At 45.4% G+C, this 25,981-nt stretch overlaps 1 protein-coding gene across 5 annotated transcripts in view; it reads left to right on the top strand.

The window, feature by feature from the left end:
• Positions 1-25,981, top strand: part of ULK1 (unc-51 like autophagy activating kinase 1) — a 78,655-nt gene that overhangs the window by 29,933 nt on the left and 22,741 nt on the right. For 4 of the 5 annotated variants that reach the window (XM_032127637.1, XM_032127639.1, XM_032127636.1 and 1 more), the window contains exons 10-16: positions 7,005-7,063; positions 10,791-10,873; positions 13,770-13,820; positions 20,174-20,262; positions 22,334-22,499; positions 23,743-23,803; positions 24,076-24,165. In XM_032127637.1, coding sequence (XP_031983528.1) covers positions 7,005-7,063; positions 10,791-10,873; positions 13,770-13,820; positions 20,174-20,262; positions 22,334-22,499; positions 23,743-23,803; positions 24,076-24,165 — 599 coding nt within the window. The remainder of the gene's footprint in view (positions 1-7,004; positions 7,064-10,790; positions 10,874-13,769; positions 13,821-20,173; positions 20,263-22,333; positions 22,500-23,742; positions 23,804-24,075; positions 24,166-25,981) is intronic. The other variant, XM_032127638.1, reaches the window with a different exon arrangement.

The following is a 25,981-nucleotide window of genomic DNA, read 5'->3' as shown; positions in this document are numbered from 1 at the left end:
ATTCTTTTGCATATAGAAGGAGTGTAAGATTGCAATTACTATTACAATATTATACAATTACAATAATATTCAGGATGATTTGGTGGTAAGTAGTGTATTGCAGCTAAATCAACTTGGTTTTCAGAGCAGTTAAGTAGGATCTTTCATCTCACAGCAATCTCTTCCAGCCTGAAATGTTTATGTTCATCAGATCCAAACCCCTCCAAATATAACACAGCCCTGTAAAGCTCCACCCTGTACTTAATGCCATAACTTCTGGATGAGCTACAGCATATCCTTTGTGAACAGCATTCTCTGATTTTAGGTTTTTGAATGGTGGAGAATTCACCACGGCCTTATGCCTGTTGCTTCAGAATTACTTCACATATTTTTCATCATCCATAGCTGGAATTCATCTAGACTCAGTGTATTTTTCTCATTCCCAATCATTAGCCACACTGTGTGTTACTTTAGTTCTTCCATCTCTGAATGAGATCAGCACTCTCCCTTGAAATTACTATTTTAAGGTACTGTATTTATCAGATTTTTTTTCCCCTTGCTTTTTCTGGTCCTCTCTTCTTATGTCCTGGCATCTCTTTATCCTGATTCCCTAACAAAACAAAATGGAAAAAATCCCCAACAAACTCCAAAAATGAATAAAAAGGAAACAAAACCAAATAGCACAAAAGAAAGTCAGTTGGAGGGAGATCTATGCTCAGGTAATCAGGCAGATTTTATGAAGTGAAGGACTTTATGAGCTTTAGTTCCACAGCTCTTTAGGATTTCACACAAGACCTGGAATGTTTATGCAGTTACATCATCAGGGAGGATAAAGTGAGTTCTGAATCTGTTGCAGGCAAGAGTGGGCAAATACAAGAGTAAATGAATGGTATGTTTTGGTTTTGTCTAGAGCCAAGAACACTTTTTTCCTTCAGGGTAATTCTTCCGTGCTGCTATAAGAATCTTCCATTCCAGTGCTTTATATTCTGTCCACCAGCTTCCTCTGTACTTAGAACAAGACTTCATTTCCTTTGCATGTTTCTTTTTTCTAAACCCCCACAAAATGCACTGAAACTTCTGAATGACTTCTGTTTACTGGCTGCATCCACTTGTTGTCAGTGGTGGTATCTTTGTTTGAGAGGAGAAAATGACTGTTAGGATGAAAGAAAACAAATACTTGTGTGTTAAGAAGAAAATGGGGGAGGAGAAAGCAAGCTTCGACTGCATGCATAGGGGAGCCTGGCATGAATTCTCCATTATGTTTTGGTGCCTTTATACCTACTCATTCAAATTATTTCACTACTGTTTAATGTGGTGACTTTATCATAGGGGTTCTTTGATTGAAGCATGGGAATACCCTGCCTTGGAGTGGGCAGTGAAGGGACACTTCAGTCCTTACCCAGCATTTCCTGACCCATGCTTTGTGCTTGCCTCACTAAATGGCTCTTTCCCAAATATTTCTGTTGGGCTGGGAATGGGGGTTATTGGCTTCTCTGTTTCAGTTTTCCCCACACCCTTTCTTCTTTTGGAGGTCGTATTTGGAAGCAAAATGCCCGGCCCTGTTTGTGCCTGCAGTAGCAGCTGTGGATGTGTTTGATCAGGGAGAGAGAGGAGCTCAGCCCAGATGGTTCTTTGTGCCCCATCTATTTGTTTTGCCATTAGTGTCACAAATTGCCTTCCAGCTTGAGATCCAGGTGAAAGAAGCCTGTCTAGGGGAAGCTGGTTAAAGGTTAACTGGCTTTCTGTCTTTGTTGGCATGACTGTGTTGTAAGAATTTGCTAATGGTCACTGAGCAGCAAGAAGCTGTTGTTTACAGGGCTTTTAGGAGAAAAGAGAGGTAGTGAACAGAGGTGATTGGGACACCATGAATAGGAATGAGTGCTTTTGGGAGGGATGTCTCCGAATAGGTGGGAAGGAAACAGGCAGATTCTACGTGGTGCCACCAGCAGACCCAGTTGTACAGGGAAGCCAGGAACTGGATTTCTGAGTGAACCTCTTCGGGCTAAATCCTCACCGTGCCTTCCCTCCCAGGCTGGCAAAGACAGCCCCTCATCTCTGTCTAGCTGAGATTCCCATGGGAATCTGGAGCTTGGTGACATGAAATATGCTGTGTTTGGGTGCTGTAGCTGTCACTGCCTGAGCCAAGGAGGCACCTTCAGGTGCAAGCAAAAAGGACTCCAGTGTTATCTGCAGTGAGGAGGAATGAGCTGCCTAAAAATAAAATAGGGCTTCGGGGAAATGGGTTAGATGGAAAAAAGATCAAATGTGTGGAAAGGCTGAGGCAGCTGTCAATCCTGAAAGTGCTTGTAAATCAAGACAGAGATGTGTGTATGTGTGTGAATGTGATTTCTGGCTGTCTAGAGTTAAAATTAACTATAGATGGGTCACCCAAGGCAATTTCCCAGAGCTACTCCTGTCCCTTCCCTGCCTCACTGCACACAGACAAGAAAGAAGCTGCTGATGCTCAGATGTGAACAGTTGGTAGGATGGCTGGTGAAGCTTTCTTAAGGAGCTTTTTGTATTAAACATGCCCATAAACGAAACAGTGAGACTGCCATAGGGATGAGATTAATGGGATTCATAATCCCTATAAACAGATTTGCTGAGCGCTGTATTAATGTGGAATTGTTAATTTGCCTTGCCTAATAAGTGGTCTGCACTCACATCTCTGCATTTCTGTCGCTGAGGACAGGACATGAGCAGTGCATTTCCTGCTCCTGCTGACCAGAACTGGGAAGTGCCTTGGGAATGTAGTGGTTTGCTCTTGTCCTTACCTGAGCTGAAAAGATTGGGACCCCATGCCCACCATGAGGTGGTGCTGGCTGTGTAAACAAGTGACAACCAGAAGCAAAACTGGAGGCAAGAGAAGAAAGATTTACACAAGGTCTAAAACAATCCAGAACCAATCTAGTACTTGTCAGATGGTGTTCTAAATGTGATTAGTTAAATGACCTCAATCTCCTTTTTCTTTTTTTTTTTTTTTTTTTTTTTTCTGTGTGGGAGGACTCACACTGATATTTCTGCTGGCTTCTGTTGTGTGACCCCTTTTAAATCTGGGCAGCTCTTGGTAAGCAGACACCCCACTGAGCACGAGCAGGTTGTGTCAGAGCTGGCTCTGGCAGTGGGACATCAGATCCTGCTAAATACATGAAACCTGTTTGTCTGCTGTCTGAACCTTTGCATGAATCTTCCAGCTTTTGGTGACCACAGTGCCCTGTATCTGGGGGAGAGTGAGCCAGGGAATTGACAAGAGAATAAGTAAGTTTTTCTGCCTGGTCTGGCAGCTCTGAAAGAGTTAACCTGCCTGTTTATGTTCTCATCCCAGCTAGCTGTTAGGTGAAAAATTAATTTCTAAGTCTGGTGTACCAAGTTCACTGTTTTAATTCTGAGTTAATTCTGTCTGCATAAATACTAGGATTGTGTATCACTTACAGCAAGTGCTGTGTTGTGAAATGGGCCTTGAGGAGCACCAGGAAAGGGCAGATTTTATGCCAAGAATTTGAACCCCTGGTTTATTTGTTAGGCAGCCTGCTCTTTGTTTCCCAGACCTGTTCCTCTGGAGTGCCCTGTGTGCATGGGGACAGGAATTCCTGGCACTGGTGGGTTATTCTGCTGAGACTGGGTGCAGTGACTGACTTGTTGCTGTAGTCAATGAACCACTGGCTTTTGGACCAGTGTTTGTTGGTCTTATGGTGCTCTGTTGGTGGTAGAGAGAAATCCATAGACAGCAAAAGAAAAAGGTTCAGGGGGTGGGCTTTTTGTTTGCTTGTTTCTGGTTCTTGGGCTTTCAGGTCCGCTGAATGCCAGCCACTTAGTTGAGGGAGCCTGAAAATACCAGAAAGTATTTTCAGCAGTTTTTCAAGCTTTTCCCTAGAGCTGTGGAGCTAGAAACAACATTACTTACTTATTTTTTATTTCTGACATATCCGAATCCCCTTTCTGCACCTCTAAATCCCCAAGGAAAGGATTCAAAGAACAGGGCAGATACCATACACCTGCTATGGAGTGTTGAGTAGACAGGGCTGTTTAGGGAAGGTGTGAATGTCTCTGGCCTTCTGTCTGAATGTTGGACTTTTGCATCCAGCCGTTTCCCAAGCATGACAAATCCACTGCTGAGTGCTTTTGGAAACACCACCCTGCCTGCTTTTCACATGCAATTCACTTCCAGGCAGCCAGCACTGAAGGGGATTTGGCAGGGTTCTGCTGAATGCCTTTGTTGGCTCAACATATTTCCACTGCTGCTCAGGACGAAGTAACAGAGTGGCAAGATTGAATTTGTCCAATTGCCCCTATATATAGAAAGGGTAGACAAAACCAAAATGCAGCTGCTGCATACTGACATGAGAGGGGGACTGAGGGTGTGAACTGACCTGCTGGTGTGCCTCCCGGCCTTAGGGAAAGCTGAACTGTCCATTCTGCATCCCTGGTTCTGGCAGATGGGTACTGTCCCACAGATAGAAGTTGGCTCTGTGAACCTTGAATGGTCTGGTTGTTACATGCCTAAAGTGTGCTTTTTCTGGTGGTTTTCTTGGGCAGGGTGTATCTGCCTGGAAGGCAGATTGCAAGTTAAGTTCTTAGCTTCCTGGAAGAGGGAATTCAAGTGACATTTTTACTGTATTGCAAACATTTCTGGTTTGTTTTTTTTTTCCATGATTCTTAGAGAAGCACTATTTATTGAAAGGAGAGGTGAGCAAAGTGGCTGAGGGTCCTAGTGCTTTATGAATTGTATGATAACAAGAGAGCAGTGGACAAGTTACTTGGAGCAGAACTGTGTGACTCAGTCAATTAATAATGAAGTTACATGAAGATGCAGTTGGTTTTGCTAAATTAGTGGTGATCCATGGCTGTCTATGCTGGACACTCACTAGAATGACTCTGTTCCCCTGGTATCTGTACTGGAGACCAGCCTTGAATCACAGACTCTTGGGGACAGCCCAAATGAGGGAGTGTGGTCTGGGTGGGGAGGAGCCTGACAGCCTAGTATGGTCCGTGCACGACAAGTAGGGGTTGTACTGACACAGCAGAATGTGGAGGAACAGCATCCCTGCAGGGACATCTCTTGAATTTGTACAAAGAGGAGGGAAAGTTCATTGAGAATTTTGTTTCTGTCCGAGCCAGAGCTTAGAAACCTCTAATGAACTGGGCTTCATACATGTGCTGCTTTGAATATACTCTGTCTTTATTGCCAGGAAAATTTCTGACAAAACAGTGTTTGAAGTAGATCAGAGCTTCATTGTGTTTGTGAAACAATTGAGCTGTTGCAACAGGAAATGACCAGAGCAAACAACCAAGGCTTGTATCTCTCTGAAGTGAATGAGCCCTTCCCTTCCCGTTCTGGAGTTCTGCCCCTCCTTGTACATTGTGTCTGTCAGGAATATTTGTCTTCACTCTGGGCAATGTGGCCAGGCCATTTGGTGAAGGGTGTATGCTTGCCTCCCTAAAGTTTGCCAAATATTAATTTAATTACATTCCAAGATCTGCAAGGGGAAGGTGTAAAATGGGGTTTTCCTGAATCAAATTAAGTGGCAGCAATTGGAAATGGATGCAGCTTGGCATCTGTGTAACAAGGTGCTCTGCATTAATTTTGATGTTTTGTGCCTTCTCTTTGGGTGCCTGCTGTGTCTGTGAATGGCAGAGGGTGTATTATTACAGAAGAGACAACCAGGATGTCTTTATTTCCTTCCTTCAGGAATCCAGTAGCATTTATTAGTACAAATCAACAGGAGAGCTGTGCAGCTTGTGTTAGTACGGCTGTATAAAGAATACTGCCCTGATGAGTGCTGCACAAGTGTGTTGATACTATCAGTTTTTGAGGCTCTCCCTTTGGTTTCTCTTGAGGTTTTTTTACTGAGCTGCTAGTTATCCTTAATTTTCATCTTCAGCCAGAGTAAGTAGGTGATGTTGAAACAGCATCTTATGTGGCTGCTTTTCCAGCCATACTGTGTTAGTGGTATTTTGATGGCCATCTGCAGATTGGCCTGTCTGATTTGCCCTTTTAAGCATCTTAATTCACCTTAAATGCTTCTAATTTAGAAATAGAAGTAGGTGGAAAGCTCGAGGGGTTTTTGAGCCTGCCCTGAACATCAGGAGAAGCTGCCTGTTGCCTCCTCATCCACGCTTTCCTACACACTCTGCTGCACTAATAATTGATTGCAGATGAATCCCTCTGATCTTCCTGCCCTGTTTCTGTGCCTTCATGTCTTGTGTTGTGCCAGCCAGCCTGCTCTGCCTTTAGTAAAGAGACTTTGCCTAAGCAGAAAAGCTTGAGACACTAGGGCTAATTTACTGGCCTGTATTATTCATGGCATGAAAACAAATGGAGAATTTATGTTAGGGGATTTTTACATGTCTGCGCTTCTCTACTGGTGATTTTATTTTTAACCTCAGCTGTAAGCCTCTTGTGCCTAGCCCCCACCTTTTTTTTTTAATCCCATCTCTCAGAATTTGGAATCTTGTCATCAACATCCCCCGCAGTTGTGTATATTACTGCACAAATAAAATAGGAGCTGCGGCTTGAGATCATCTGGCTTCCTGGAATTAAAGTAGAAAATCCTAATTCAGTTGCTGTTTCTCCATGTTCCTAACCTCTTCACAGATCCCTTGCCCATCAGCAGGCTCCCTGCCCTTTTCTAAATGCCCTGCAGCATTAATCCGTGTTCTCAGCAGGATCTGCCATTCATCATTTGGGACTCCTCACGTCTACAATTATTTAGTCTCCTGGGTGAGGCTATTAGGCCAGCTCAAACCTGAGCATCAGAGCCCACTGCAGTGAAGCTCAGCCCTTGGAAGGGCAGAGCAGGACAGAACCAGGTCAGGGACAAAATGGCAGCAGGTTAAAATACTGTATATTTACTGTGGCACAGGGCTGGCTTTTCAATGTAAAGCAAGCTGCAGGTTCTCATTGTCTGTGCTGGTCCAGCAATTAAAAAGTGCCTCTGTTCTTCAGAGCTACTGTGAAATAGAAATGCTAATCCCTTTCCTTCATTGTCAACTGCTTCATGGACTGGTTTCTTTCTCCCCTACAGGCCAGCAGCCCACAGGATCTCCGCCTCTTCTATGAGAAAAACAAGATGCTGATGCCTAAGTAAGCATTTTTCCAGTGTCAATGTTTGTAGGCACTTGTTTACTCTGTGTTTACAACTGTCCTTGCATGCTCCTGGCTTGTCACTTGGGGAGGTGACTAAAATATTTGGCCACCTGCCTTTCCCTATTCCTTAAACCAGCAGTGACGTGGCCCGGAGAAAGTCCGACGGCACCAGATAGCCAGGGTTGGGGTGCTCTGTCTCTCTGCAGACACTGTTGTTCTCCTACATTGCAAAAATTCAGGAGTGTTAGTGGTTCCAAGAGCCAGCTAGAGGTCCTGTTCCACACGTGGCTCCCCTGAGGCTGAGAGCCTCGGGCAGAACTCACGACAATTCTGGGATCGTTTGAGCAGCCGAGCTGCAGCCTCTCCTTAACCTGCCATACCTGACTGCAGATCACATTCCCATTTCTCACGTGTCAGGGCAGCAACTGCTTGTGTCCATCCTGCTATTAGGGGGAAATACTATAACCTCCCTGGAAATGGACACTACTGCAGTTTCCAAGGAGAAGAGAACTGCTCTCGTCCCAACGGGGTGTATGTTACCTCTGCTCAGTGCTGTGATTTGTCAGGGTATTTTGGTTTTGTTGCTGTGGTCTTTCCTTTTGATCTCAGAGCTCTTAAAGCAGAAGCTCATGCCTGCTCTGAAAACCTCAGCCTGGTACAGAGACAGGACTGAAGTTCCAGATTATATATATGGCCTTTTTTAACCAGAAAGTTAGCTCCCAGGTGGCAGAGCTGCTAATGCAGCCACATATGCAGGAAGTTCATTGGGTTGCTGTATATGGATTTTTCTTTTCCCTTGTAAGTTCAGACAGCTCCAAGAGATAACTGGAAGGAACCATCAAGAAGCTGGAGTTCTTATCAATGACTTGTGATATGCAGTTAATTTCCCTTAAAGTACTTCTTCTTTTTGATTTGAGGAAAAGGCAGAAATTTCTATCAGGATTATCTCTGGGGCACTTGGCTTGAACTGGAGGGTGTGATGGAGTAAAGCACCCAAGAAGAAACAATTTAAAGCAAAACTAGGACTGCATAGTTGGAGCCAGTCTGTGTGAGCAGAAAGTAGAACTTCTGTTTTTCCTACACAGCCCAAAACATGGCTGCTCACCTTTGAGGTAGTCCTTCTTACTAAATGAGAAATCAATCCATAAAACGAGTAAGTTTTCTGGTGTCAGTCCTGCTGCCCTGCTGTTGTTTGGTTCATGGTGCAGGCGAGGGGAGAAATGAAACTCAGCTGTAAGAGGAGAGCATGTCTGTTCTTGTAGGGATTAGTCCTCCTCTGAGTCCTTCACGCAGCCTGCATTTGCCATTTTCACTTATCTGCGCTTTTGAACTACCAAACTCCTCCAAAATTCAGACCCGAGCCGATTGTTTCTGTCACTGTGGAAGTCAGATCTGAACTGGCCTTTGTGTAAATGGCAATTCCCTCTTTCCAAAGTCAGTTTGTCTCTAACATGGGCTGCAATCTGTGCAATTCCTGAGTAAACATGAATAAACTGCTTGAGAGCCCTGCTTGCACAGGATGAAACACAAAACTACTCCAGAGACCTCCTTCTCAGACTGCAGCAGTGCCAGGATTTGGTTTCATTTTCCTTGGGGCTGTGCAAGCTGGCACACACTTCCCTGCCATGGCCAGGGAAAGTGTTTTGGCTTGGGAATAGGGTGGGGAAGCCATCCCTGCCTGCACTGCCGCTGCTGGCAGCGGTGGAGATGCTGTTCTGAGCATTCTGGGGAGCCCATGGCAGGAGAAGCCCAAAGGCACCACAATTTTAATAGTGCTGATCTAAATCATTAACATTAATTGTGCTGGTTTGCATGGTGAAGTACATCCCAGGTCACGGGGGCAAGGAGGCAGATTTGTTGCTTATGTTCAAAAAGATGGCCTTAGAAAATAATACTGAAGAGTAGCAAAGCTTGATGCTTCAGGCTTGGGAGGTAAGAGGGGACAAACAGGCTGTTAATCTGCACCCTCTGCATCCTGTGCTGTGCCTCTGAAGTTCGTGACTATTTCTTGGTTTTAAAACCATACCAAGGTCAAAGTCATAGCTGGGAAATGGGCTCATTTTGGATGAGAGCTTTATGTGTCACAGATAAATAAATGATGATGATAACTTTGCAGGGCTGCAGGACTCCAGCACTAATGCATTTTTCAGGAGGCTGCTCACTGTGGTATCTTTGGGTTATTCCCTTACACAGTGTGCTTCCAAGGGATGCCTCTTTTGATGGAAAGCTCAACCTGAGTCTCAATGTAACTGCATTCCTTCCACAGTCCTGGTGGCCTCCTCCTGTGTCAACCTGAGAAGGTGCACAAAACCATTCTAGCACCAGGGATGGAAAAGAAACTCCTCCAGAATAAACAAGGATGAGGGATGCTTGCCATCACTCTCTATTTTAGGAATTGCTGGGTTCAAATTCCTGCCCCAGCAAGGCCTAGGGCTTCACAGAAAAATAACTGGGTCGTACTGAAATGTGTAAACACATACCTTGCCTCCCATCTCCTGTTTCACTGAACAGGAGTCTGGTAGTGCTAGCCTAGCACCTTTTTTTCCACCCACTATTTTTGGGCTAGCTTCTGTTTTACCCCTGTCTGTGGCAGGGTGTCTTGGTGGAGATGGTGTAGGAAGGGCTTTTTCTCCCAGTGTTGGTCAGGCTTGGCCTCAGGGGGGTGAGTGATGCCAGAGCCACGTGCAGAGCCACTGAGAGCTAAAATTACTGTGCTGGGCACACATGTCATTACCTCAGCTGACCCAGCATGGGGAGAGGGGAAAGCCTGGCAGAGCATGAGGGCCATGCTGGGAACAGCCATGATAAACAGAGTTAATACCGAGAGGAGCTGCAGCCACCCACGCTTCACTGGGAGAGCTCTGCCCCAGCCCAAAGCCCCCAGCAGCACTTCTGGGGATGGAGGGAAGTCAGTAGAGCTGAATCCACTTATGCAAGAGCTGAACTCTGCTTTCCCTGCCTTAATCTATTAATTTATTCCCTGCATTTTTCAATCTGCAGGGGTTATGAAGAGCTGCCCTGGCCTCTCCCCCTTCTGCTTGTGGGGCGAGGGAGAGCCCAGTGCTTTACCAGCTCTTTTGTGTTGTAAAGGTTGTTGAAAAGAATATTTTCTTACTAACTATGCTGAAAAGTGGGGTAATAACTGCACTTTTAGCTTGCTGAGGTGGCAGTTGCTCACGTCTTAGTGGCCTTTGATTAATATATGCTGTATATCAAGGAAGCAAATAGACAAAGGTTATTTGCTAGTCTTACAGAAGCTGCACTGAAAAATAAATGCCTTAATAAAATAGTAGTAATTGGCAATATATTTCACCACCAGCATCCTAATTGGAAGGTTCCCCCTGGAAACTGCTTTGTTCTAGTGATCTTGTTCCCATTAAGAGTAAGAAGGAGTGATTTTATTTATTAAGTGTGAAATACTGCAAGTGGAATGGGCTTAGCTTAGAACCAGAGGGATGGCACTGTGAAGGGAAGGGTCTGCAGGTGCTCATGGGAGAGGCCACTAAAGCAAAATTAGCTTTAGCTTGAACAATGGCAGCGAGGACTGAAAGCCAGAGATGCAAAATAGAGACATTTCTGATCAGCCTCCCTCCAGTGAGCTCCTGGTGTTCTGGCCCAGCAGGCACAGAGTGAGTTTGCATTTGCCAGTTACCTTCCTGAATATGTAAAAGCAGTTTAAGTAGACTGCAAGCCTCTCTTACTTTGCTTTTGTTTTCAATCCTAGCATCCCCAGGGAAACATCAAGCCACCTGAGGCAGCTCCTTCTGGGCCTTCTGCAGCGTAATCATAAGGACCGCATGGACTTTGGTAAGGCCTCCTTCCAGTTTGAGTTCTGCTCTCTGTCTCTGTGTCTTTTGGCTGTGCACAAGCCTCTCTACTTTTGGCTGGTGCTAGGAGAAGCATCCAGACACCTGGATTTCACCTGTGCCTGGAGGGTTGCATAATCTCAGGGGTTTTAGTTTATGTGCTAGAAAGGTCAGTGCTGATTTCAGTACAGTTTTGTAAACTAAGGAGGCTTGGCACACCTTCGTATGTGTTTTACTTGCATTCCCTGTCCTGGCTTCTGTTTTTATAATCTCTCTGAACTGTGGTTAAGTGTGCTGCTAGGTAAAATGTGTCTTGTGAATCTGTCTTTTTTGTCACAGCTTTTCTGTCACAGTTCCTTTCCAGAGCTGCAAGCTGCATTGATTTCCTGAATAATCTGGTCACTACCCTCTGTTTCTCAGGGTTTGCTGTGATAATCTGAGCTCAGGAGATGTAGCTGCCTGCAATCCCTTCCCTCCTCCAGTTTCTGTGGAGGGAAGCCTTCTCAGGGCTCAAGCTGGCAATCTCCAAGCCTTTGTCTCAGTCTCCTGACTTGGCTGACACAAGGATTTCCTTTTTTGTCTTAATTCCTTCTAAACTGAGATCAATCACTGTGAGCCCAGTGATTCTGACTTGGCAGCATCTTACAGATGTGTTTTAGCTGAGCTCAAAGGTCTGAAGAACCTCCTAGGAAAGCCATGCCCTGGAGGAAAGCAGACTGAGGTGGAGCCTTTCCTTGAGTCCCTGAAAGGACCAGATCATCTAAAGGCAAACACCTCCTGTGTGTTTTCAGGATGTTGCTTTTGAGTGAGACTTGGGGTAAAATAGTTTGATATTTCTGGGGTTTGAGGGTTGGTTTTCTGTTGGGTTTTTGTTTGCTTATCTGCTCAGGTGGGTTGTTTCCTGCTGGGCAGCACATGCTAGCTGATCAAGGGAAATTGTTTTGCATCCTCTGTTATTCTTTTGGATTAGAGATACCAGGAAAGCCTTTCTGGGGATGGTTAGCTGGGTAAGCAGCTGTGGATTAACTGAGGCTGATCACAGTTATCCAGTGATGAATGCAAAGGACTGGTTACTGGGGTGTGGAAGTGAGAGGATGGGCCTTTTGAAAAAGTGAACTGTTGAAGCTCCTGACAGACTGACTTGGATAGAATCACCTGGCAGGGTTATTCCCTGCAGATCTTGTACCTTGGCTGTGGATCTCTACCTCTCCTATCATGCTGCTGTGCATTTCAAAAGAAGGTATCTTTGAGGTTCTTGATTCCCCGCTGTCAGAAATTGTCTGGCAAACCTTTTTAGCCCACATAAGCTGTTTTTGTACTGCTTGGGAGTAGGCTGCATGAGTCCATGTCTAACACTTGGAAATTCGAGGTAGTAGATTTTGATATCACTCTGGACAACAGTTACAGCACATGTTGCAGTATTGAGATTATTCTTGCCCTTAATCATGGGCAATAAATTGGCATGTCCCCAGAGGAGAGGGTTTCCTGCTGCTCCTTGTTCCCTGAGACCTTCTGCCTGGAGATGTCACAGTGACCTCCACAGAGCTCCCCCAGAGCTTAGTTGAGTCATACAACAGCAACCATCAGCTTGAAATTTCATTTACTTGTTGTGTATCTCAGCTGCTTTTCTGCCAGGAACTGATGCTCTCTGCAATCTCAAGATTATCTAGAGGAAAACCAGGAGGGTTTCAAGTTGCAAGTTTCCTGCTGATGATTACAAGCTGGGTTGTTTAAATTTTGCTTTGCAAGCACAGCTAATAAGCAGTTTGGAGCGGGGAGGGAGAAAAGTGAAAGAAATCATCATTTCCACCCCCTCAGTTGAGTCAGCTTGGCTGAGGGATGGTACCCTCCTCTAGTGCAGCAGGCTGAAAAAGAAGCAGGAAACCCCAGCAGCTGAGCAGCTCCCACAGGATGGGGATGTTCTCCATCCACAGCAGATCTAATCTGTGAGATGCCAGCTTTCCCTGCCAAAGATTTCCATTCCTTGTCTTGGGCTAAGCTCCAGACCACTCCACTCTGGCTGCAGGACCCTGGCATGGCAGTGGCAAGGAGAGGCTGGGAAGACAGGGATTATTTAAAGTTAAAAAGCAGACAAACAAAAAACCCAGTTACTACTTTCTGGAAAGCTCAGTCGCCAAAGAGGAGCTTTTTACAGAAGAAGAAGTTTGTAAACCTTGGGTGTTGCAACAGGAAATCCATTCTGGGAAAGAAGCTGAAGCACAGTAATCAGTGTTGATCCATGGCTGACGCTCCCAAAAGGCTGAATTGCTGATTGTGATAGGAGAGGGCTCTGGCACAGAGCTGCAATGAATCAGAGAGGAAGGAGTTGGGAGAAGTGGCTATTTGTGAGGACATGCAAACATGTAGGGAGTCTTCAGCAAGCCAGGACAGAAGCTTTTCTTGGCCTGGATCTGTAGAATGAATTCCCATAATGAGGGGAGGAAGCAGCAGTTGTGTTTGATGTGAAAGGGAGGCAGTTCTGGGCTGTGGTTCTGGGGTGGCCCATTAAAAAATGCATTTCTGCCCTCAGTGCATGATGGATTTGAGTCTGTGTGTCATGGAAGATCACTCAGTGGAAGTCTTTTTGTCCATCATTCCTCTTCTGTGGAGTGAGTGGCAGTGCAGTGTGATAAATACAGCTTTCCTGGATCCCTACAGTTAGGGTGATTCACCATCCTGATCAGCCAGGCATCCAGTTAATTTCCCATCCTTTTTTCATGAGGAGGTCCTACATCCAGTCTCCAGCCTGTATTCTTGACCACTTCTATATTCAACCACAGTCAGCCAGCTTCTATGGTTGCATGGAAAAATCACTGTATGGCACTGTAACTTCCTGTGCTTTAGCTGCTTTGTAAATTTCTTACAGTCACTGAGTCATTGTTCCTGATTTTTTTCAGATGAATTTTTCCATCACCCATTCTTGGATGCAAGTGCCTCTATGAAAAAATGTAAGTATTGCATTTTTGATTAGAACTCTTTCTGAGCCATGGCCTGACTTCCTTTGCTGCTAGTTCAAACAGAAAGAAAAAGACTGCTTTATGTTTCCTTAGTTATTTAGGCAGGGATTCAGTGTTTGTTTCTGTGTCACGTCCAGATTTTGCCATCAAAATGTACTTAATTTTACTGGGTTATCTTCAAAGGGATGATTAGGGGGTTATTTAGGAACCTAAAGTAGAAGCAAATGTAGCTTTGAAATGTATTCAGCTGCTTTGTGTGAAGTGCTTGTAGGTACACAGGATTATGCATCATGGTCTTGCTTTTCATCCTCATCTGTAGGACCATTCAGGACAGTGAATGGTGGAAATTGGCACTCTTGGCCCTGCTTGCCACATTGGCTATGCAAAAGCCAAATTTTGTGGTTACCAAATCTTGTTGCATCATTTACCTCAAAGTTCTTGATAAATCTTGTTTTAGAAGGGTTATATTTGGTACTCTGTGGGAGCTGACCAAAACAAAGACAGATTTCCATTGAAAGTTCTCCCTTCCTCCTTTTGGTTCAAAACTTTTGAAAAGCTGCAGCCACACGTATTATGGTTCAGAGGTTTGTTTTCAGTGGAAAACAACTCAGAATTGCTTCTAGTGTTTGAGGCATCATAGTTCTCTGGCCAGGAAACTTGGGTTAGTGGAATTATGCATGGTTGTCTTCTCTGGAGGGATTCTCCTGGACCTTTAATCTCTTGAGTAAATGACAGTGCCAAGAACCTTCATCAGTGACTAATTAGGGGTGTCCAGTGCAAGGTCTTGGAGGAAACATGTCCAGCACAAACCCAGTTTCCCTCTTGGACATGTGCCATGGGTGGACACTCCTGGTCTGATATCCACATCACTCCTGACACTCTCTTGCTTTCCCACTGCTGGAGTGGGATGTCTCAGTTGTCCCTGATGAGATTTTACCTGTGCACTCAGGTGATCGTCCTGCGGGCAAGAAAAGACGCTTCTGGTTTAGGGGCGCTTTCAAAGCAGCCAAGGCCCTAAACCCACCTGTGCCAGCGGGATGTGGGGCCAGCCCTGGAACACAGGGCAGGAAAGGGCTCTGCCCATACAGGGCTGCTCCTAAGCCAGCCCAGCTCCTGGCACCCCCTGTCCTGCGGCTGTGTGGGAAAAGCCCTTCGGAGTCTGATCCCCCTGTGGGCAGAAGATCTCCCCCTCAGGATGTTCTTGTATGCCCACCAACTCATCTCCTACCTCCAGCCGTCCCGCTGCTTCACTGGCCAGGGGAGCAGAAAACCCCGGAAAAACAGGAGAGGGTTCTCCTGACTTGGCCCCAGTTCCCAACTTGTGCACACCTGCTGTGCAGGAACCAGAGGTGCCATTATGAGCAGGAGACTGTAGCTCAGCCTTTGCCCCCAGCTGCACCAAGGTTAATGGTGTGGGGTCAAGGACCAAGAAGAAAAGCACCTTTACAGGCGGGTAAGGCCTGTACAAACTCCAGACCTCTCTGTCGCCCCGCTGATCCTCACCTCCGGACGTACGTACACAGCCTGGAGTCCTCTCCAGGCAGGAGAGACTACTGCTGGCTTTGAAGACATGGGAGAAATACCTCCCCATTGCTGGAGATGTTCAAGTTGTGGTGCACAGAAATCTGCTAGTGGAGGAGAGAGTTCTTGTAGTCTGCTGTGAGGTCTCTGCTACTGCCAGACGCCAGTGATGGATTAGAGCCTCTGGGAGGTGTGGTGAAGAGCCTGGAGGAGAAAGGCTGCATGTGGTCTTTCTGATTTCTGAATAGGAGAGAGAAGAGCCAGTGTGTCAGCAAAGGTTGGGTTATGGTGATCTCCGTAAGAAAAACTCACCTGAGGTGCATGGAATGCTGCCTAGCATGGCACGGTGCCTGACCCTTGCTCAGCTGTAGCTGAAGTATGTCTTGGCAAGGCTGCAGTTCTCAGGGGGTGACTCTCCTGACTCCGTATGCAGAGCTAGCATGAGTCCAAAACCTTACTGTGCTTCTTCATCTCAGCGTGTGGCTCAGCATCATGAGTGTAGGAAACACCAAAGAGAAGAAGAGCTGCATCTGAACCATGGTGGTTGTGCTCAGACTGAATTAGAGCCCTCAGGCCTACAGTGGAGAACTGGGGAAGGAACAGTGTGCCTTGTCTTCTTGCTCTCCTTGAGAGCTTAAATAATAACCACTGACTAAGTCATTCACATCTGAGTTTTTTTAATATTATGTAACTTTGGAATTCTGGAAGACTGGTGAGTCCTCAGAAGTAGATCATTCTCCAGGTGGATAATTTTGAAGCTGCTAAGGCAGGGGGATCCCCTTTATTGAAGTACATCTGCATGTTTTTCGACATGCTTCAGCAAAATCAACATTTCTTTCAAAAATCTTTCAATAAGACATTTCTGACAAGCACCTCTTCACTGCTGTCTCAAGGGATGGTTGTTCTTGTGTCCCTCCTCTCATCTCCCTCCCTGGAGAGTGTGTTCAGGGCACTTGGGCTTTGTTAACTAAGATGGTGTACTTTATTTTTTTTTTGTTTATTTATAATTTATTTTATATTGTGGGTTTTGTACCTGTGACTAAGCATGTACTTTAGATGTGTAAAAATTAATTAATAAAGTCTTTAAAATGCTGTGTCTAGTCAGACTGTTGTCTGTCTGTAGCCAGGTCTGATCAGCATATGGTATGGGGCTGTGTGTTACAGTAATAACACACGAGAAGGCATAATTAGATGCTTGTGCAAGTCTTCTCTCAGTAAACACATTGTAATTGGTACCCCTGCAGAATATTTTGGAGGTTTTTCTGCTCCTGCCTTTAATGAATGGGGAGCTGCTGCCTCCTTGACTCTGAGTTAAGAGAGCATGAAAGGTGAGCAGTTATGGTTCAGAAGTGCACAGGTGGTTCAGTGTCTGAAATATCTGTCAGGCTTAGCTTGACTTTTGCCATCTTTATAATCTTACTGTACATTAAATAGGTTAAAATTAGGTTAAAATAGGTTAAAAATTAGCAAAAGATCCCCATGATTTCTGCATATAAAATATTTTAATGCTGCAGACTTTTAAACTCTAGAAAGCAGCTTATTTAGGCAAGTCCTTTCAGAGTTTGCACTCAAACTTTATTGCCTTGTCAGAGATTGCAATTAAAAAGCTTTTTGATTAGTGGTTTTGATTGAATCCAGATAATCAGAAAAGTGCATCTCTCTAGTGCATGTAGAACTCAGATTCCAAATAAAACTTCTGTAAAACTTGAGGGTTAGATATTTTTAGGATAACTGAGGCCCTGGTAGGATGATGTGTCAGAAGTTATTTTTACAAGTATAGGATCCAGTATCAGGATCCACACAGCTGGAGCACAGGCTTGCCTTTATGGCTCCCAGCTCTCCCATTTTGAAACCAGTTGGCATTGGTTACACAATGTGCAGGATGACTGTTTTGTTGCTGGAGCAAGTTGGAGAGGACAATTATGAAAACAGACTTATTTACATTACAATTACAATCCAGCAATTTCTGGATTTGGGTGGGGGCCTACAATTCATGTTAACATTCCCCACATTCAGACTCAACTGAAAACATGATGAGCCAAGTGTTTGCACCTTTTTAATTTTGAGCTGGGAGTGCCTGGGTGTGTGGAGGAGATGGAAGCAGGCATCTTGCTTTCAAGCTGGCCTACATGGCTGACACTGAAAACTGCCCCAACAGGGATGTGGAGGTCAGAGAGGGTTTGTCAGAGCCAAACCTCATGGTTCTACGTGCATCAAAGTCTGTTTGGAGTGTCAGGACCTTCTGAGTTGGAGCTCACAGCATTACAGTATGAATTTGGGAGTTCAAAGGGATTTAAATAAGAACAGTGATTAATAGAGGCTGTATCTAAAGGAGTGCTTCATGCAGCTGAGGTTGAGTTTCAGATGATAATGGCAAAGTTTGCCAGCTTGTCTTCCCTCTTGATTAATGAAAAGCTGTCTGAAGCAAATAGTCAAAAATAGAAAAGTCTCAATTCTAGCCAGGTTTAAATCAATAATCACAGAACCAAAATAGACTGGAGGGGACCTTGTGAGAGAACTGGAATGACTCTAACAAAAATACTAGTTCCAGGAAAAATGAATGGTGATGGAAGTCTTGCAGCAGGCATGTGTGTGGATACAGTAGAGAATTCACTTACCTTTTTTTAAAAGCACCCTTCCATAACAGGAAGGTCTGTCTGTACATGGGTGAATCGTTCTGCAGCAGCTGGCAGGATAAATAAGGGGGGGAGACCTTTCTTTCCCTCCTTTCTAGTATTAAATCTATAGGGAAGGTCCTAGGGATTGCTCTGCAGGCTCTGTGGGAGGACTGTGGAGATCAAAAGCAGTGTGTGATAGAGGCAGGACAGAGCTCTCCATTTTACAGGCAAGTTCTCAGGCCTCTGTGTGTGTTCCCTGAGCATGGGGAGGGGAAGCAACTGTGCTGCCTGTGGGCAGAGTAGCTCTCCGTGTGAAGCCCCTGACCAACCTCCCAGAACACCCATCCTCGGGATCCCTCCATCCCCTGCTCCTCACTGGAGCCGGGGCAGTGTGTTACAACAGCACAGCCCATCAGGGGCACTAAATCTAGTGCAGAATAGATGCAGAAGCTAGAAAGTGTGTCCAGCCCCCTGCAGCCATCCTGCTGTGGATTCCTACTTGTTAATGTTGCCAAAGGCTGGAGGAGATCACTGTGACACTGCTTAAACTGTTAAAGTGGTCAGTTACTTACATTAAAATATGTCTTTCAAGTCTACGCTGCTTTGGCTTCTTGTTCCTGTTGCTGGATCTTGTTACATCTCTCTCAGCTCGAGGAATTCAGTGTCTCAGTGACTGTTCTCTTTGTGATAAAAGGCTCTGGTCCAGTCATCCTTTAACCTTCTTTGATAGGCTGCATGGAAAGACTTCCTAAAGCCTTTTATTAAAAGGCATGTTTTCCCATTCTTTTATCATTAGAACACTGTTTCAACAGTTAATTGCAGAGAGATGGACTTTTATTCTTCTAGCCTGTTGAATAAAGTAAATACTTTGTAGTATGTATTGGGATTAATGACAGAAGTAGTTTTACTTCAGACAGAAGCATTCTTCTTCTAGGTGTTATTAATCTCCCTTGTATTGGGTATGGAGTCATTAGTACAGGTAGTGTAAATGTAGAAATTTGATAGAAGGTGCTAGTTCTCTGCCAGCAAAATGGAAGAGCAGCAAAGTGTTCTCTCCTCAACTAAGCATTGTCTCTGATCCCTATCTTAAGTCATTCAAATAGCAGAATGGTTCCAGTGTAAAATCTGACTTAAGGCTGCCTTGAAGTGGGGATTTTGGGCTCTTCTGCGCTGTTCAGTCTTATGCAGGTGGACTGGGGAATTTGAACCACTGACTACTTCAAAGTCCTTTGAAGAGCCATTATTACCTTTGACTGTCTCTCTGCTTGGCTGAGCTGAGCTCTTCTGTTATTTACTGAACCTCACTTGCATAAGTCATTGGAGTTAAATATTCTTTTCTCCTGTGATGCCTTAATCATCTTTTCTGCCTGAAGGTCAGTGCTAACCAGGCCTTTCAATGTAAGCTTTAGGCCTCTGTGAGGGTTACAAAGGCCAGTGCAACAATGAAGTGAATAAAATTGGCAGTTCCTATACTGAACAATAAAACATAAAAAGAAGGGACGCACGAATGGCCTGTGCCGTGGAAACAATTTCTGTACAAAGATATTAAATGACCAAAACACGTTTAACTTGCAGAAGTGACCAAGTTGAGCTAGAGGAAGCAATGCACTATTTCCTTGAGGAAACCCCCTTGAGGGTTTTTTGTTAGGTTTTGGGGTTTTGCTAGGAGTGTGTGGCCTGGGATGCCCCAGTGGCTGTTTGGACAGCAAATACATAGAGTTTGAGTAGGCATGTGTTTAACTTGGCACAGACCTCCCGGTATTTGATGTATGTGTGCCAAGGCACGAGGTCTCACGAAGAGGAATCTGTCAGGGTATGGTCTAGCTCCTGAATTCTGCTCCAGACATGAGCAACTCAGTTCACTTTTCTGTTTCTCTTTCCCTGCATTTGCAAAGATGCTTTGGAGGCTCTTTAGGACAAAAACCATCTTGCTGCCTGGGTAGGTCAGCTGTTGAGTGGGCGTCAGACTTTGGTCAGGAGTTCTGAGACCTGTGAGAGTGTGCACAGAGGAATGGATGGATGTGAATCACATAACTGAAGAGAATGCTGATTTTCTTTTGTTCTCCTTTAATTGACCACATATGATACATGAGCTACATGATGGTGCATGAGATAAACCTGATGGGAAAAGATGAAGAAGGCTTTTTATTATTGCTTGATCTTGGTTTAACCACTTCTTTTGGTTTTGTGTCTTGCTGGTTTTAGCTGCTTCCGTGCCAATGCCTTCTTACCCCAGTTCTGGCTCCGGTAGCTCCTCCAGCAGCTCTTCCACTTCCCACCTGGCATCACCTCCTGTAAGTACAGCTCAGAGGATACACTGTTTGTGTTAATGGTTTCCCTGCTTGAGTCTTTGAAATGAGGTTTCTGCTTTTGCTCTCTTCTGGTGCAAGTCATTGAACACTGTAATTCTGGTTGGGTTTGGTGCAGTGTTCTCTCCAGTTTAGAGTTTGGATCCTGAAGGTTGGCTTGCGTTTCCCCAAGATGTATTTCAGTGTGCCATTGCCTGTTGGATGAAAAGCCTTTATGAAGGGAGTTGGTATACACCACTAGCTTGTCTTGGCAGAGATGGGAAGCTCCTTGGAACCCAAACCAGTTGCTAATTCAGGGTATAGCTCTGCTTCCTTGGCTGCAGGTTCTGTGTTTTCAAGCAGTCTCTGCAGCCTGAGAGTATATCCAGCTTCCTTCTGACCAGCATGCCCAAGCACCACAGAGGGACATTCAGCAAAGCTGTTTTTGCTCAGACCAGACCTGCCACAGTCCAGTGGTCTCATGAAAGATGATCTGAACTGGTGGGTTTTCTCTCTGGTTACCTGAAATGATGAAAACCTTTCTGGAGGGTCACAATATTAACTGACCAGTGAAGTGACATTCCTCCAGCTCGCTGAACTGAAAGCTTGTTTTTGAAGGCTCTTGGTGAAAGCTGCCTTTGACTTTGAACTCAGGAATGCTGGTGGTGTGACCGGTAAGGGAAGGGAAAAGGATGGGATTTTTTCATCCCTGGCATGACTGCTTTTTTACTCTGTTCTCTGAGTTTCCCTGGGCCAGAGTATCTCAATTTGGTGTGGAAAAGGCTGAGAGGCTCCAGCAGAAGTTGATGTAGGTGCTCATGGTGTGAGCTGGACAGAGAGGACAGGTCTTCTCCCTTCTGAATGTTTCATAGCTGTGTCCCTGAGAGCTTCCTCCCTGCAGCCTGAAGTAGAGGGTGGTTGGCTGAGGCCCTCCTGGCCATAAGACTTCAGGAATGAGCAGATAGTGTGAAAAGCAGACTCACTCTCCTGAGCTTTCCTGGTCTGGGAAGCTTAAGGATGGTACAGAATCACTGCCAGACTGGGAGGGGGTCCCATGTTAGAGGTTTACTGCACCTCTCCTGCTCTGCCTTTGGAGGTTTTGCTGATGGAGGTGTGCTGGCTCAGTCTGGGAAAAATGCCGTGTCTGCAGGGCAGAGTTCGCAGATTGGGTGGAAAAGAGACAACTTTGACAGCTGAAAAATTCCTTCTGCTTGTGTGAACTGCGTGTGCAGCGAGAGGGAGTCCCCACTGGTGCAGCAGGAGAGTCTCTGGAGGGTGAACAAGGTCTTAATGAGGCCCAAGTGAAAGCTGCTTCAAGTCTTTCTCAGCCTGGAAATGCATTAGGATAAAGATTATGATCTGCTCTGTGGGCAGTTCAGCTGCCTTAAAGCTTTCTTAAACCATCCGGCCTCCTCCATCTGTCTGCAACTCAAGGGGATTTGTGGGGCTATTCATCATTTAGCTGAAGGAAGCAGGAAAACTGGACTTTTTAGGGGCTGTCCTGCCTCTGACAGCTGTGAGCTGTTTATCTGCTGAAAGTTTAGTCTCCTTTGGGCCTTTCTTTAGCTCCTTAGCAGCAGTACAGCAAAACAGGGTGGTCTTGAAAGTTCAGGAACACTTATCTCCATGTTACCAAGTGCTGCAAAAGCACAAATAGAGACCAGATGGTTCTATGTTTAGGAACAAAACAGAAAAAACATAACCCTAAAGAACAACCAAAAAGTATCTTTGAAAGCTCCTCCTGGATTTCCAGCCATAGTAAAGTGAGTTGGTAGAAAATGCGTGGTTGATGCAGAAAGCCTCAGCAGAGGTATGCAGTACCTCAAGTGAATTTTTCTTATCTGTGGAGCATCAGACACACTGGAAGTATGTTCTGTGTAACAAAAGATGCGCTGTTCTGACAGCGACATAAAAGGCTGTTCCTTTTCAGTAAACTAAACAGCTGCTTCTGGCAAACCATCAGCCCTGGTTTATCAGCAAAATGTTGTTTGTAGCCTTGTACAGCTCAGTTTAAAGGATGGAGCAGAATGATGAAGTAGCTGTGCTGAAGCCAGTGTTTGTTTTCTCCTTGAATTAGCAGTCCCTTGGAGAGATGCAGCAGCAGCTGCAGGAGAAGGCGCTGGCATCTCCTACCCAGGATTCTCCCGGGTTTCTGCATGGATCCAAGGACTCTGCGGGAAGCAGCAGCAAGAATTCCTCCTGTGACACAGATGACTTTGTCATGGTCCCAGCACAGTTCTCAAGTAAGGTGGTTTCTGAAAATGCTGGTGTTCTGAGCAGAGGGGGATGTGGATGTTAAGAACAGGTATTGGAAGGTTGAAAGAGTGATTAAAACTTTCTGTTTTGACTGAATAGCAGGAATGGTTTTGTTCTCGAGCTGGCAGAGACATCTGGCTCACTGGCTAGTTTCATAGGATATTTTGTAATTACCTTTAAAGACAGGATTTGAGAGTAAAGATTACTTGAAGACCTCGATAAGAGATTGAACCTGGAAATCCAACTGGAAAAGAAGATAAATAGGCTCACAGGGAAAAGTCTTTCTCTCACAGAAGCTTTTACCGTGTTATCCTGTCTTCAGTTTCACTCAGCATCACAGTCCAAGGCAAGATTTCAGCCAGCAAGCTGGATTTTACACTTGAAAAAAATTCCTGAGAGAAGCTAAAATATGTTGTTTTTTTCTTCAAACACTCTAAATTTCATCTTAGCACCTTTATGTGTTTATACTTTGATAGGACTTGCTTGAAAATACAGATGTACATAGAACCAGGGCCTCAGTTGAGTCACATGTCTAAGTATGTTCATGCACAAGTCCTTACTTAACCAGCAGAAGTACTTTGTTCAACCTTGCCCATGTGTGTGATGCTTTGCTGAGTTGGAACTTGGTGATAAAAGCTGTGATTCCTCCTTTCACAGTTGCACCACTTGTATTAAAACAGGAATTTGGAGGGATAGAACTGTAATCTCTGAAAGATCTCTGCAGTCCTTATGATAAGGAGGAGCTTGTGTTTCCCTGGAATCAGTGGTGGGGCCAGTATGCACTTGCCTGGTGCTGGTCATGTTCCCAGTGTTCAGATGTTTGTTGTGTATCCAGGTGCCAGCTCATTTGGCTGCCCTGGATTTTTGCCATGGAGGACAGGGATGTCCCAAAGCCCTACAAGCAGCATGTACCACTTCTACACAGCAGCCAGTGACTTGCACCAAGTGGACATGGACCTGTTGCCACAAATGATTCTGTCAGGTTTTGGCCCCTTTTCAAGAGGACTTGCTTTCAGCCTAAATTTTCCAAAACTTCAGGGTGTACGGGTCAGTAGCATGCACCATGAGCTTCAGCTTCAGCCCACGTGTTGCAAAACACTCACTTCAGGAACAAGCAGGGCTTGGGGGAGCAGGAAATTCTACACAAAATCTCAATTGCTATGAATGTATAAAGATTTTTAAGAATATTATCTTGAATTAATATTTTTTCTGCACTTCCTTGTCCCTCAGGTGATTTAACTGCTGAGGCTGCAGGAGGGAAACCAATCCAGGACAGCCTGATGTACAGTGGGTAAGACCACCAAGGCACCTGAAATGGTCCAGCCACTGGAGCCTACTGGGTGTTTGGGACTGTGGGGTTCTGGTGGATGGGAGGGAAGATGTCCCTGAGTTAGCCTTTTTTTCAGGGCTGTCACCTGCCTGGTTCTGACCATTTTCAGTTTCCTGTGGTGGGGGCAGCATGACAGTCTCCAGAGCTCCCACAGCTCTGTTGCTGTGTTTTGTAGGAGGGAAACAGGGTTGGTTCCCAGGCTCTGACAGCTGGGTTCTTTCTGTTTTCCTCAGGAGTTCCCTGGTGACTTCAGCAGGCTTGGAAAGCCAGGGAAGGACACCATCCCCATCACCCCCATACAGCAGTTCTCCAAGCCCATCCGGGTAAGAAAAACTGTTTGGTGGTGTGTGTGCAACACTGAATAATTGAACACCCATTGACTTCCAGGGGGGATTTTACTGCTGTTGGTGTGCTGGGCAAGATGTACGTCTCTCCTCTTAATTAAAGGGTAACAGGAAACACCCAGGAGAAACTCCCCAGCCTTGGGCACTGATCAGTCCCAACTACTGAGCCTGTCTCTCCTTCTTCTGGCTCTCAGGAGGGGCTAGGAGAGAATGCAGGAGAGCTGGAATTAACTCTGTTCCCTGAGGGGGCAGGGATTGTTCTCAAGCAGAAGGTAAATGTACTCCTCTGGCACACGTGTGCTGCTCATCCCCCCAGTGCTCAGCCCTCAGAGGAGGGGGGTATTCCAGCTAAAGACCCTTGTTTCTAATTCATGCAGTGAATTAGAGCACAACACTTCATCCAAGGCTGAAGTTATGATGGACTTGAGTTACTGGACAAATGTGGGGGAGTGTTGCTCATATTCCTTTGCTGTTGAAGGACAGATGAGGGCCTGCTTAGTTGTTTGTGGTTTGTTGGAAAGCTTCTTGCACTGTGTCTCTAAAGTAATGATGATACTGGACCTTGTTTACTAACGGGGGACGCAGTAGGAGGAACATGTGCGAACAGGCGTGGTCGTGGGTTTAATTCCGACTAAACCAGTTGCTCTAAACTCTGTTTTGGCCTTTAGAAACGTTGTAGGTGACAGCTGCCCACATGTAACAGCACCAGCTGCCCAGTGGGGCCAGACACTTTTGTGCTCTGAAGGTGTTAATGGTCTGTGGAAGGTCATCCCCTTGACTCTGGGCCCTGAATCTTTAGGGTAGGTGCTTAGCTTGCAGGGAACTGGTGGTGTTGCTTCCCATCTTGTTCTTGCCTGCTAGGGAAGCAGGACAGCTCTCATCTTCTGTTCTGTCAATATGGCACCTGTCGGGGGAGGACAGTTGAAGGGGATTTCATACTGGGAGATGGATGACCCTAAAATCTTTTTTAACAAGAAAATATAGTCCCAGGCTATGTGTTGAACACATTTGTCATGTGAACAGAGCCCAGAAAATGACAAAACATAGCCTCAAAGCATACAAATTTAACAGAGAATAATATAGCTCAGAGCCTCGCTGACGTGATCAGATTAATTGGCAAGCGTGTACCACAGTGTGGAGTTTAATTGCATGAGGCTTCTCATGCCATCGCCTGCTAAGCTTTTTAACAGCTTATTCCTTAACTGATTCCTTTGCATTCTGGAGATCAGTCTCTATTAAAGGATTTGGCCTTGCTTCTGGGCAGCAGTGTGGGGAAATTCATGGAAGCTGAGTACAAATGCTGCCCACTTCTCACTGTGCACCAAACTGGCCTCATCGTCTTCTATGGAATCCCAAGGTGGCCAGTCAATGCCAGAGGCTTTGGTCTAAACACATTTCTACTCTCACTGCCTTTCCTGCTCATTCCCAGCAGCTTCTGTGGAGCAGATTCCAAACCCTCTAGTGCTACTTCCCACTTTTATATCTGCACTGAAGAAACACTGAAAAGTTCCTTTCTGTGCTGTCCAGGATGGGGAATAAGACATCACTAATGAAAGATTAGAGCAGTTACTGTGAGTCCAGTGCTCTTTTATCTGTCCCCTGAAAATGCTCGGAACTGGTGCCACCCAGGAGTGCCCTCACTGGGTTTCAGTGCCCTTCCCTGTAGATGGCACGAGACCTGTTGGTTCAGGACTTGGCTCCACTAGTGCAGAGGACTCCTGGTTTTCCCTCTGCCTGCTCACTTGGAAGCAGCAGTTCTCCCTTTTGTGTGTGGCTCCAGGCTAGCAAGCAGTGC

The sequence above is a fragment of the Corvus moneduloides genome, chromosome 18 (genome assembly GCF_009650955.1).
Source record: "Corvus moneduloides isolate bCorMon1 chromosome 18, bCorMon1.pri, whole genome shotgun sequence".
NCBI classification, from domain to species: Eukaryota; Metazoa; Chordata; class Aves; order Passeriformes; family Corvidae; genus Corvus; species Corvus moneduloides.
This window is presented reverse-complemented; position numbering and strand designations above follow the sequence as displayed.